Here is a 13,367-nt window from a genome sequence, read left to right as displayed (position 1 = left end):
CCCCCTTACATATATATATCTGGCAAGTTTCATCTTCATGGAATGTATCTAGTAAAGTAAAGTAAAAAAATGTCAGTGAAACCCCATCACAATGTGCATAGCAAGAGAAAAACACTTTTTTTTGTAAAATTTTCTCTTAACAATATTTTTATAATGTTAATTCATAAAGAGGAAATTGAAATTTGATTGATTAATAAATATTGAATAAATCAGTGGTTGAAAGGCAATTCGCAAAAAAGAAGTTTTCGTTATAAGTACACTTATTATTTCAATCCTTATTTACTCAGCATTAGAGTGATGAGGAATCAGATGTTTCCTTCCCTTCTCATGTACATTCGTGAATTAAAAAACATTGTACGTTGTACAAAAAAGGCTCTGAATTCGCATTGTTTGTTTCATAGTGTGTTTGGATAACATAAGAATTAATTTTACTCCACAAAATCACGGTGTTATCATGAAAAAGTAGAAGTAATTATTTGTTATTTTGTTTTTATCATGAAAGTTTTATTGATTGTTTATCACCAAATTTTAACCAAGCACACTATGAATCTCGTAAAGTCCAAAATGACTATGGCTAAGGACCATCTTAACGAATTAAAAGACTTCCAAGTATAAAAAAATCCAACTAAAAAAAAGAATGAAAATAATTTTGTGATTGAAAGTTAGTAACGTAAGCAATTGGAACCTTTGAAGAAAGACATTTTAAGTCCATAAAGAGATTGATTATTTGCCTAGTTTGGATTCATTTCTAGTTCAATTCAGTTTGAATTTATTTCTCATTTGGAATACTTAAATCTTGCTCAAAATTCTGTGGTGGGTTCAATCCCTCCTCAACTTGGAACTCGATCTTAGGTACAATTCTTTTTTAAGGAAATCTACCATCCTAACTTGGGAACCTTTCAAACTTGCAGAAGCTCATAAGATTGAGGATGAGAATCATGCTGGAGATCAGTGGCTGTCTAATTCAAGGTGGAATGCTTAAAATTGGTTCCAAATAAAAACATAGGAATAATCAAATGGCTAGTAACAAGTCAATAAATAAACCGATACAATAACTAACTAATGGAGAGTGCTTCAAGACAGAAAATTTTGATCTTCAGTCCTCCTCTTCCCGTTCATCCTCAACAATGTTGAAGTATCTCAACTCATAAACATTCTGGTCCTTGTCGGACAAAATCAAATTTTTGTTGTGTATTTCAATAAATTCTGTCGGATGCACATGGAAAATATGTTTATGTTAAGAATATTTTGATAAATATTTCGTTAAAAGCAAGTGACTTTATCAAAAAAATTTAGAATAATAATCCACCGTTAACTATGGGTAGAAATAATGGAATAGCGGCCCCAAAACCCCTAGGCCGAAGCCCATCTCTCATATTCAAGGTTACCCACGCATGTGGTGAAATGCTACGGGGTAGTATTTTTTAATTGTTGTTGGGGTGGTTCATAACTTTATATGATAAATTGAGATGAACTTGTCTTCATTTTTAAATTAATTATTTATCTGGACTTTAACTTATTTTGATAAATATTGAATAAAATGTGGGATGAGATCTAGTTAATTTGATAAATTAATATATATATATATATATATATATATATATATATATATATATATATATATATATATATATATATATAATTAAAAACAAAAAATTAAAGCATATTTTATAATATATTTTTAAAACAAACATCATACACGATGTTCGGCCTAGTTTTTTTTATTGCTTATAAATTATTTTTAAGAAAAACTTAGGCCAAACACTTTTAAGTATTTGATAAAATGAATTAATAAGATAATTGATAAATATTAAATGACATATTTAATTATTTAATTATATATAGAGGTCCATAATATTTTTTTATTTTATTTCTGATCCCCCAAACATCATTTAAATCACTTTTCAAATCTAAACAATCTTAAGGACCAGACACAATAAAAAAATTATGAAAGATCACAAAGTTAAAAAAAAAAAAATCATATGGGACCAAATAAAAAATTTAGTCATTCATCAATAACTACAAATATATTTAAACATGCTTAGACTTCTAAGACATAATATACTACAATTTATACTTAATAATAGTATAAAATATATAATAATAATAATAATAATAATAATAATAATTTTGTAAGGGCTTGTTTAGACTTGTACACCTACTTAAACTTATAAGGTTTTTTTAAACTTATTTATAAGCTGTATATGAAATAAGTCACATATGAAGAATTTAAAATCAAGTTAACTTAACTCATAAGATTATTAATGTAATACAGTGTGAAAGAATGATTTATTTAATTGAAAAATTTATGCTTAATTTTTTCTGTGTAAAACTTCATTGAATTGACGGTGATTACTTACTAAAAATAAAATTAATTTTTAACTCAATAAACTAATATATATATATATATATATATATATATATATATATATATATATATATATATATATATTTTATGATCCAAGAAAAAAAAAATCAACTTACAAACGGACTGTCAAATCTTAAAAATGACTCAATTTTTTTTACTTTCAAGTTAAATCAAACTCAAACCTACTAAAACCTAACTGATTGTATCTTATTTCCACCTTTAATGCAAGAACGAGGTGATGCATAAAAAAGTAGTATGCATTGCGTATTCTTTTAGCAAGACATGCCCTATTCTGAACTTTCAATTTTTCGGGGGGCTGGGGTGGGGCTAGCTAGGGGAAAGGCCACCCAAGTATATTTATAGCATTTCCTGCATATAAAATTTATGGACCATAATTTTTCTCGTCTCTTTCTGCCAACGTTCAAAAGCCAGCTACCAATTTGAATTCGTGAGGAGTTCTCGGAAGCAACCTCTAACTGCTATCTTTACAACAAATAACATTAACAGAAAAATATTTTAAGATGGAAGCTAGCTTACTTTCTTACTTTAGCCTGAAAAGTTTAGATTGAGAGTGTCGTCGATCGTTCCTCATTATTTATTAGAATAAATAATCCATGCAGACAGTGAATGTCAAGACTTTTGTTTACACTGTCATTTAATAAAAAAAAATGTTAAAATATAATAAAATTGTTAAATTTTATAATACTTATTTAAAAAGTTATACGACATTATTTTTGGACTAAATTACACTAATTATTTCCGAAGTTTTATAAAATTACATAATTTCTCTCTGTACAATGTACCGGAAAAAATGTTAATAATACAAAAAGATACTTAATTACCTGTGAATACTCATCTTTGCAATCGAGTGGCAGTTACACTATTAAAGAAAAAAAAAATATTAAAGCATGCTTGTAAAACCTCACTTGAAGTATTTATTCCATGTGATTTCTCAAAAATTAATGTTAACGACTATAATAAAAAAAAGTCACTAGTGTTACTTATGGGATGATGTAGATGTGTTTGATTTATATATATATATATATATATATATATATATATATATATATATAAACTTTGTTTTCTTCTGGAGCAATCGAAAAAACAAATTGAGTCAAAAAAATTAACTGTCATATTGTGGTGTTGCTCCTTTATATAGCACATGACAGCCAAGCAAATGAATAGAGAGGAGCCCTAATAAATACAATGAATGAAATTTTTTGAATAGGTAGATTGCGACATAAAACCAACAGCAATAAAGTCCATACTAAATACTTCTATTATTGGATATTTCTTGTATACAATTTGAAACAAAGGGTAATTACTAAAGAGTAAAAAGTCATTCAACTCACGCACTACTCTATCATCCATTATCCTCAGTGTCTTCAGAAACATATCCTCAACAAGGAAACAAACGTAAAAATCAAGTCAAATCCAAAAAATTTTAATAATATGAACATTTGATTGATGCACGAAGCGACACACACTTAATTTTCTATGTGAAAGCATTGACAAAAATAAAAACATACTAATCGGAATCAACATTTTCCCGTGACTATGCTCTCTTCTTATGGCAACATTCTGAAGAAAATCAATGGCCTTTGATTTTGTTTGATGGAGAGATGCCGCAATTCACACACTTCCAAGTTCCAACACAAGAATTGACCCTCCCTCCGGTCTTCTTCGTAAGTAACGTTGAAATTTTGTATTTATTTCTCTCTATGTAAATTTTAAACAAGCCCCACATATTTATAGCATCTAACAGAGGGCTGGTACAAGAATTTAACATGACAATACATGTTTGATCAAATTCAAACGTGAAAGGATTTATTTACCTTCCAATTCCAAAGCAATTTAATCAAAACATGGGTGAATCCGAAGGGGAAGAATAATTCATCAAATTAAGAATGTTGTTCCAATAATTCTTGTTTTCTTCATATAAGTCAGCATTGCTACTACCACTGCCACTGTTACGAGCATTATCGTGACAATTATTAGACTCTCCACCGTCCTGTGGCGACAAACTCCGGGCACCGGAGTTAGCATTCAGCAAAAGATTGGTGAAACAACCCTCCTCAGCAACATGTGCATGTGCATGTGCATGTGCACCACTAGTGCTAGAACCCCACGTGGTTGCCATGGTCATTGTCAACTCATGCAGACTAGACGTGAAAGGCATTGAATTCTCCTTGCCATCTTTGTATTCTCCCAAATGGGTGAAGCTTTCATGATAACCTAATTTGTTCCACTCTTGCTCTCCCTCTTCCTTCACCGTCCCTCTCTCTGAAGAACCCACAAACTCAATAACACTAGTAATATTAATTGGTGGTGCATTATTCTCAGACAAGGTAGATGTTGGGGACTCAAGGTCACTAACCCTAGTTGCATTAACAGTAGTACTAATGCTACTACCATTGTTCCATGCATGATCAAGAGAAAGTGATGATGGGGGTATCATTGGAGCTGAAGAAGATGATGATGATACTGCAGAGGTACCAATTAGGGTGTGGTGCAATGATGATGATGAGTGTGAAGAACTACGTAGTTTTGATTCTCTGACCAGTCTTGCTTCTGCTTCGAGCCTGGCACTCTCCCACTGAGCCATGTGGCTGAGGTTAGCAGCACTCTTGGAAGGGCCTTCGGTGGAGACAAGGGCATCGTTCTTGGGCTTGTGGGTCACAGGGTCAATGCCCATTTTGTCTAACCTTTTCTTAAGATGAGTGTTCCAGTAGTTCTTGATCTCGTTATCTGTCCTCTTTGGTAAATGTGTGGCTATTGCAGACCACCTGAGTCACAACACAACATAATACTGAAATGTCATAAAAATCAATGAAAGCCCAAGAATACATCTGTAAACTACTTCTTGAATAATCGAATAATGACACGTTTGGACACTTGCTATAGTATAAATACTCTATTGACGAGGATCGTTAGCAATACAATCTTTAACTCATTTCTTGTAACACAATCTTTCATTAGTTAAAATTTATTTGGCGAGAAAGTCATTAAATAAGGTCATAAAACTTACTAAAATATATAAGGACAGGGATAATGGAAAGAGCAAGTGAAATGATAGAGAAAAAGAGAAATTGCTATAAATTAATAAATTCATACTAAAATTATTTTAATATTTTATTGGTTGTATTTTTTGGTTTTAAAAAAAAAATACAAAGTACAACATGCGATCTTTGTTTAATTAATATTGTCTATAATGCAACATTAAGAAAAATGTGTATGGCAGGTCCAAGAGAGAAATGACATTTCATTGGCCACCATTGATTTAGCTTGGCGGTGAGGAAGAAGATCCTTTTGTTGCGTTTAAGGACCATCTTGAACAAACTATTGCGTGTCAGGGAGTAAATTTATGACCATGGCAAAGAGCACAATTAAAGTTTTGTGTGTGTTGGAAATGTGGGATAGAATATGTGGTTATAGAAATTGAGATGCCCTCGCATTTAAGACATTCTGCACAGCAAGTGAGTTGGAAAAGCAAAGAAATAAGTAGTTGCTCCTAGTTGTAAAATGACTGAAACTTATAGTAAGGGTTTGTGTCATACAATAGTAGCATAAATTATACGAGTAGTACTAGTAATTTTCAAAAATGAAAATATTTTTACGGGAGTAAGGCAAAGATATCACAGTTTCTCATTCAAATAAATAAATAAATCTTGCGGAGTTTTCTTCAAATCCTGTACTCATACTCATTAAAAAATGTTAAAATAATCAAATGAAACCCCAGTAATTAAACCAAACACAAAAACCTGAACACTTGCTACATGTTAAGGAATTATTATAACCTACTAATCAACACATATAGAGAGAAATTCTATTGGGAAACTTAAGTGCTATAGTAGTACTATTTGTGAGAATGAAATTCTCTCTCTCTCTCTCCTTTTTTTTCTTTCTCCCTTGACATACCAAAACTACTAAAACTATCTGTACCAAAACTTTTAGATTTCTCTGAGTACTGCAGCAACAACTCTAAAATTTAGATAGACTTGAAAAAGAAACCAAACCTGTTCCCTAAGAGAGCATGAAGTTGAATGATGGTTTGTTCTTCTTGCATACTGAATTTCCCCCTCTTAATATCAGGCCTTAGATAATTAGTCCATCTCAATCTGCAGCTTTTGCCACACCTCTGAAGTCCTGAACACAGTAGCCAGCAACTAATTCACTTCACAAATTACACGGCAAGTTTTACTTTAATTACAAGATATTTATATATCAACATGTATATAAGATTATTTACCAGCTTTTGCTGGCAAAGCACGCCAGCTTCCATGGCCATGTTCTTCAATATAAGCCAAGAGCTTCTGATCTTCCTCTGGCGTCCATGGTCCCTTCTTCAAACCCACCTTGTCACAGCATGGTGATCTTCCCATTTTTGGAGAAAGTGGGAACAGTGATAAACACTGGTGACTTTTCTACTTCTTTATATAGCACAAAAGGAGTTAGATATAACACTATGAACAAAAGAGAGAGAAAGATATAATGAACAATATTGAAGAAAGGTCAGCGGCATAAATGGGATAAGAAACTAACTTGAATGACACAGACTATGTATGTATATGTGGATTATGATTGTGATGGACGATAATGCCCTTGACATTACCTACAATTGAATGCTCCATGATGCAATATTTGTGAGTCTTTATGGAATGAGTTATGAAAATTTAGTGGTTCCGTTGTCTTTTCATGGTATATGGGCTATAGAATTTTTAAACCCTATTGACAGCTTTTGAGCTACCAAGTTATTGCCAACATTATTTTCTGTGACACGTCACTAGGAATTTAATTTATGGTAGTGTAGCTAAGGACGAGTTTTAATTATTTTACATGGGGGGAGACTTTGCGTGCGTGGACCTTATTTAACATTGCTCAATGCTCATCAATGAGTTCCGATATATTTTGGGAAAAAATAAAAACGTCTTTATGATTTAATTTTTTTGAAGTGTTAATGGGGGACCCTACACGAAAACACACTAGTAAGAGCATCTCTAATTCTTATGTAGTTCTTAAGTTTAACTCATTGTTAGAAGATGCTAACATAGCTTCGAGCTATAAGAATGAATTACTATTATGCAGACAATACATTCGTTATGATACAAAATATTCTCTGAAATAAGACGTGAGAACATTTTAAGTTCTTAGATGATTGTGTTGTTGGAACAAAAAGCTGTTAAAGTTTTTAAATTTAATGTGGCGGATTAATTAAAAGTCAGTTAAGGAGTTTCACCTTAAGTATTTCATTGGACTCCAGTAAAAAAGATTAATTACTACTAACATTAATAATACCGCATATTTGGGATGACATTATTATTATGTGCTTCAGACTAAAAAGATTACGTCAAAATTGATAAAAAAAAAAAAATGCAGAAACTACAATCATTTACTTCTCTAAGATGCAGAAACTACACACACGTTTTATCAATGATTCTGTTGTTTTACAAAGATAAGGAATATTGTTGGCAAGCTATGATCTTATATTTCCTTTCATTTTCACCTTATACTTAATTTTACTTATTTTTTTTCATTACACTATTGGTTATATTTATTACTTTGTTTTCTTTTTATCTTTTTAACAACGTCAACGTACAATATATAGCTAATTTAAGCAAAGGTTTCATGCTAATTAAGCTTAGTTTCAGCTTGTCGTCTTTAATGGACTTAAGTTTTGTTTACATCAAATCATTTTTATGTATTTTGTTTTTTTAGATTTGGACCATATTAAAGTTGATTAAAAATTTATCTTTTCTGTTCCTAGATGCTAGATATCAATGGAATCATGAAAGCGATGAAATGTTTCTGCCAACCACGAAAGATGCATAGAGGTTGACTACAACCTACCGAGATATCAAAGAATGATGATAGCTTCCTGTTCTGGTTTTGAATACTTTTAGTTACTTTAATACGAAATTTTAGGAGAAAATGGTGAGCTAATAAGCTATAATAAGAATGTAGTCCCTATTAATATGATTCGTAATTCAAAAGGCAGTGGCTAAGTCAGTGTTGGATATTAATAGAAGTCGCTTTTGTATGCAAATATTTGGAACTCATTCTAATCTTTCCCTCATGAATCTTTCTTTAATTATGATCAGCAGAATGAAAATTGGATTATCGAGTTTAAGAGCGAATAGGACTTCTGGAAGAACTCATTTTCTCTACGTTTTCTCTGTCATTAAATAAAATACTTTTATTAATTAACTAAGTACATAATAAAAATAAAGCTAACTAGAGATGCACAATTGGTTAATTGACTCTTAGGTATCAAGACTCGATTGCTGACTATATATTAGAAAAACTATGTAGAGAGACAATAAAACTTAGTTCGATCAACAATTTCTACATCTTAAATGAGATTAATCTTTGACCATAAGCAGAAGATATTCTTATTACACACCTTAAAACTTTGGTTATATTTTGACAGAAGTTCATTAGGCCACCGAAACGAATGGTGATTACATCATTAACACATCATTTTTTTCAGGTTATCTTAACTAAGTGTCTTTAGATGCTAGAATGTTGAAATATTCTTTATCTAGTACTACACGTATTCTTAATTCAGGATACACTTATTCCTAGGTACATGTTGAAAACCAGGATGGACAATCCTTTTTGGATTAAACTTAGTAGGTTTGGTTTCAGGATTACATAATAGGGTGGAGGATGCAATATTTTCTCCTTGTTCTTTTTGGGAGTTTTAATTTAGTGTATTTTCTGTTTTATTTGCAAGAACTGGATACCCTTGTACCCTATATCAATACTATGATTTTCTTTGCTGATAAAAAAGAATTAATCACGTATATATCCTTAATTTATAGGGATTAGATTTTAGTGAGGACTTCTTCATACATAATACTAGTTCTTAATGAGACATGTATCATATAAATTATTACTTTTGTTTACAATAAGGGCAACAAGAATTGAATTAGCATCTTGTGTAAATAGTCACCCACCATTTCTCAAATAATACTTAATCAGACGTGCTTCATTATGAAGTATATATTGACGTGTTTGATTATGAGGTATTTGATATATTTTATTAAATATTTTCAAATATCTGTTAATATATGTATTAAATTACTTTATGCTTTAATACTGTAAATAATCTCCTCTTTATATATATTTTTTCTTTCCAAACTAGTATTTAAGACAGTTGTTAGTATTTGCATTTGTCTTCATTATCCTTTTTAATTTCACTTATAAACTCACTTAAAATATCATCATTAAAAGACAATGTTGGTTTAATTTTAATTTATTAAAAAATGAAAGAAAAGAAAAGTTAGTAAAAAAATTAAATGAAGCAATTAAATTTGAAACAATTGTACATAAAAGGTTTTGTAACAACTTTGTGAAAAGAGTTTAAATATTATATATATATATATATATATATATATATATATATATATATATATATATATATATATATATATATATATATTATAATTTCTCGCTTTTTCAGAAAAAATAGTTATCCATAGCATGATATATTAGTAAAAGAAAACTTTTCATCGCTAAGAGAACGGTGTATTACTCTAATATATAACCGAATGAATTGAAATCAACGCGTTACATCACGACGGCATTGAAGGCGAGCGATGGTGTATTATTACTTTTAGGCCTTTGCAATTACTATACTTACTAACTCAAGATCTCATGTTGCTAAAAAGTGGAGGCATACCCGTTTCTCATAATATCTTTTATTGTTGCATTAATTTATGTTCATTAATTCTCCAATATCACATAAAAATGGTCCCAATCGAAAAGTATCTTTTTATTAAATGAGCAACATATATTTGATGTAACATTAGGATTAACATAAGATACGGTGCAAGCCTATCCAATTATTTATTGAGTAATTTTATACTAGAGTCATTCATTAATCTTTTTAATAATACTTTTAAAGAATTAACTAAAAAATAAATTTATTTAATTTTTTTCTTTAAAAAAATTACCATTTTCATCCAATGAATAAGAGAATTTATAAATAATATTATTACAAAAAATTAGTTATTATTACCTTTTTTTAATTATTAGGGGTTTTTGATTCCTTAGTAGGATAGTCAGGTATTTTACAAGTTGAGGACAGATTTGGAATCATCTATAGTTAAAATTCATTGTTTATTATCAAATATCAAATATGTATTTTACAATAATTGAACTTGAGTTCTTCTCCACACACTTAATTGGTGTGTATTGATAACTAAATTACGAGTAATTATTTTTATTTATGAAGTCTATTGTAATTAACATAATATGTCAATTTGGTTTACCGGTCATCTGTTTTTTCCTCAACAATTATTTCAATGAATTTAGAGGAAAATGAACTTAATGATACTAGTGTTGTAAATAATTTAGAACAAAAAGTCTTACTTCATCTTAAATCTATTTTTTAATTTTTTATCAACAAAGGTTAATTAATTATTAGTTTTTGTTAATACGAGAATTAAATCTACGATTTTTTTCTTTCTTAATAATTTTATATGTCCAAATATTCATTGAAGTAATTATCATGTTAGGATGAAAAAGCACATGATCTAGCTAAACCAATTAAATTGGCATCCACAAGAACCATGATGATTCATATAAGTGTTCAACCCAAAAAAGAAAACGCTTCTGCACGTAGGGGTAACCGTGTGGTTCACTAAAGAACTTCCCTAATTAACAATTGAAGGTGAAGATCATTTTGGTAATTTGGGAGGTGCAGGGCAATTTATGGGAGTGGGGCTGTAGGGTTGGGGTTAGGGCTTCTTGAATGATTTGGTGCGTGAAAAGACAAAATAATTAAGGGCCCCGTGATGAAAATAGGGGCTAAAATAGAAAACTTAAATGTGGGTGTGTGGTGTGTGAGGGAAAAGCTTCATAGATCCAAGACTTGCATTGGTTATATAAGGGAGAATGGGTACACACCCTTAAATTTTCCTTGATCAATGCCAGCTCTAGAATTGTAATATGGTCCAGTCTAGTTTTAATTATCCTATTAAATGATGAGTGCCCATGCATGGCACATGTCAAAATAATATAAGTCCAACGTGGTCAATATCTAAAGAAAAGAAAAAGCAAATAAAAAAAAGTAGTATATATATAGCCTTCAAGATGAGTAAAAGTTAAAACCTAATATAAAGATTAAATTTATGTAAGACTCATTATTATAAAATTTAATAATGCAGTTCAATAATACGTTTGTAATAGTACAATTTTATTGCATATAATATTTGTTATATATACAATCGTACAACAACTGTATAAGCTTAAATAAGATTATTTTGTTAAAAAAAGCTTAAATAAGATTGCAAAAAAGTTTAATTGTATTTTTTTATACATTTAATTAATTAATATAAAGTCAATAATTTACATACAAAACGTGATATTTTATTAAGTACCCAATCTCATTTTAGTGTGTGATTGGTATCCCATTGTGCATTAATACGAAAATCCACGTCAAAATAAGTTTTTTTTTTAAACAATCAAAATAAGTTTATAATCGTAAAAACTAGAAATTTTTACTTATGAAAATCAACTCACGTAATGAGATCCTACATATGCACTTAATAGACACATTGGTGGAATTAATCTGTTTAAATGTCTTGTTTTATATTCAATGTATATTATGTTGAGAAATTTAAATAAATTAAAATTACTAATACATACATTTATTAGAGTGCTAACTGAGTTAAGTATCATGCTAGGTATGCAACAAACTTTTTTTAGTATTAATTGAATAGAAGCTGAATTGATTTTTTCCCCAAGTTGAAAATGCGAGAGATTTACTTGATATAAAAATTAGTAGAGAAATAAAATAGTTTATTTGTTTATAAATATAATCAAGTCAGAATTTTATGTACAAATTCTATTATAAATAAAAAGAGAAATATATTTTTGCAAATAATTAAAAGTTGAAATCATGTAAACCTTTTCAATTCAAAATAATTTTTTACCCATTTTTTACTATGAAACCCTCAAAAACATTCTATTTATACAATAATAACGAAAAAATATTTTGGCATAAGATTTAGAAAATGTTTAAATGAGTTTTTGTAAAAATTTATTTTAAACTTATAAAAGTGACTTATAATTTCTAAATGTTGTTTTAAATACTTTTTATTATCATATTTATTAATAAGTTCCATTTTATTTAAGTTATTTATTTAAACATTTCCTTGAAAACAGATTGTACTTAAAACAAAAAAAGTCGATGTTGTACTTGAGCTGGACCCATTCTTGTAACTGTTTTTGTAGCGAATGCGTCCAAATAGGGAGTTGCTATTCATGGTACTATAATACAATTCCCACCCACTACTTTTCGAAAGAACCTAAGAAGACAACTCTGCCCTCCATTCATCTTCCCTACACCTCTCCCTCTTCCCCTTCTCATTTGCACGCACCCCCTTACCTCTTCATTCCTCCTTCAATTAATCTCCTTCCTATTTGGAGCTATTTTGTACGTTTATTATGCATTTTTGAGCCCTTATCCTCCTATTCTTTTCATAGTTGTTTTTTCTATTTATTTTAGTCAACATAAACTTCATTATGTTGTAGTTTCTCATAGGAGAATGATGATTTTATTATTAGTCTTCCAGAATCACAATGAAAAAATATATTTTCTTTGTTGTGTCTGAAGATTGTATCTTGCAAGATACACAAAGAGAATGTATTTTTGTTGTTCAATTTTTATTTGTTTTAAAACAATTTTTTCTAGATACTAATAATTTTTTTAGGTAATGTTTATTAGAATTTTATGTTTTTCTTATTTTTTTATCAACATGAACTTTTTAGTTAATGTTTTTTTAAAATTAAAGTTTCTTCTTAATTTTTAATATTTAATAATTATGTTTTTTAGTTAATGGTTATTGAATTTTAATAACCATTAACTAAAGAAGAGAGTAATGTGTGAATGTATGTATACATGATTTTGATGATGTCAAAGAAGTATCAAACAAGGTTGCTTTAAAGGATAAACATTGCTTCAAGATTAATATAAGACTGCTACAACAAACAA

At 29.4% G+C, this 13,367-nt stretch overlaps 1 protein-coding gene across 1 annotated transcript; it reads right to left on the bottom strand.

Moving 5' to 3' along the window:
• Positions 1–3,801: 3,801 nt before the first annotated feature.
• LOC100794047 (transcription factor MYB16) lies at positions 3,802–6,901 on the bottom strand. Its single transcript, XM_006602862.4, has 3 exons — positions 6,618–6,901; positions 6,385–6,514; positions 3,802–5,154 (listed from the first exon to the last, which is right to left on the bottom strand). The coding sequence occupies exons 1-3, from the start codon at positions 6,748–6,750 to the stop codon at positions 4,227–4,229; spliced, it is 1,191 nt and encodes a 396-aa protein (XP_006602925.1). The 5' UTR covers positions 6,751–6,901; the 3' UTR covers positions 3,802–4,226.
• Between the last annotated feature and the right edge of the window lie 6,466 nt (positions 6,902–13,367).

Source organism: Glycine max, chromosome 18 (assembly GCF_000004515.6).
Source record: "Glycine max cultivar Williams 82 chromosome 18, Glycine_max_v4.0, whole genome shotgun sequence".
Classification (NCBI taxonomy): Eukaryota; Viridiplantae; Streptophyta; class Magnoliopsida; order Fabales; family Fabaceae; genus Glycine; species Glycine max.
The sequence above is the reverse complement of the archived record's forward strand: the minus strand, read 5'-3'. Positions and strand labels throughout refer to the sequence as shown.

Excerpts from the sequence above, each read along its gene's own strand:
- LOC100794047 (XM_006602862.4), bottom strand. The coding sequence starts at position 6,750 with ATGGGAAGATCACCATGCTGTGACAAGGTGGGTTTGAAGAAGGGACCA. Across the intron at positions 6,515-6,617 it reads TGCTTTGCCAGCAAAAGCTG|GACTTCAGAGGTGTGGCAAA; the intron begins GTAAATAATCTT and ends TACTGTGTTCAG. Across the intron at positions 5,155-6,384 it reads CATGCTCTCTTAGGGAACAG|GTGGTCTGCAATAGCCACAC; the intron begins GTTTGGTTTCTT and ends GTTGTGACTCAG.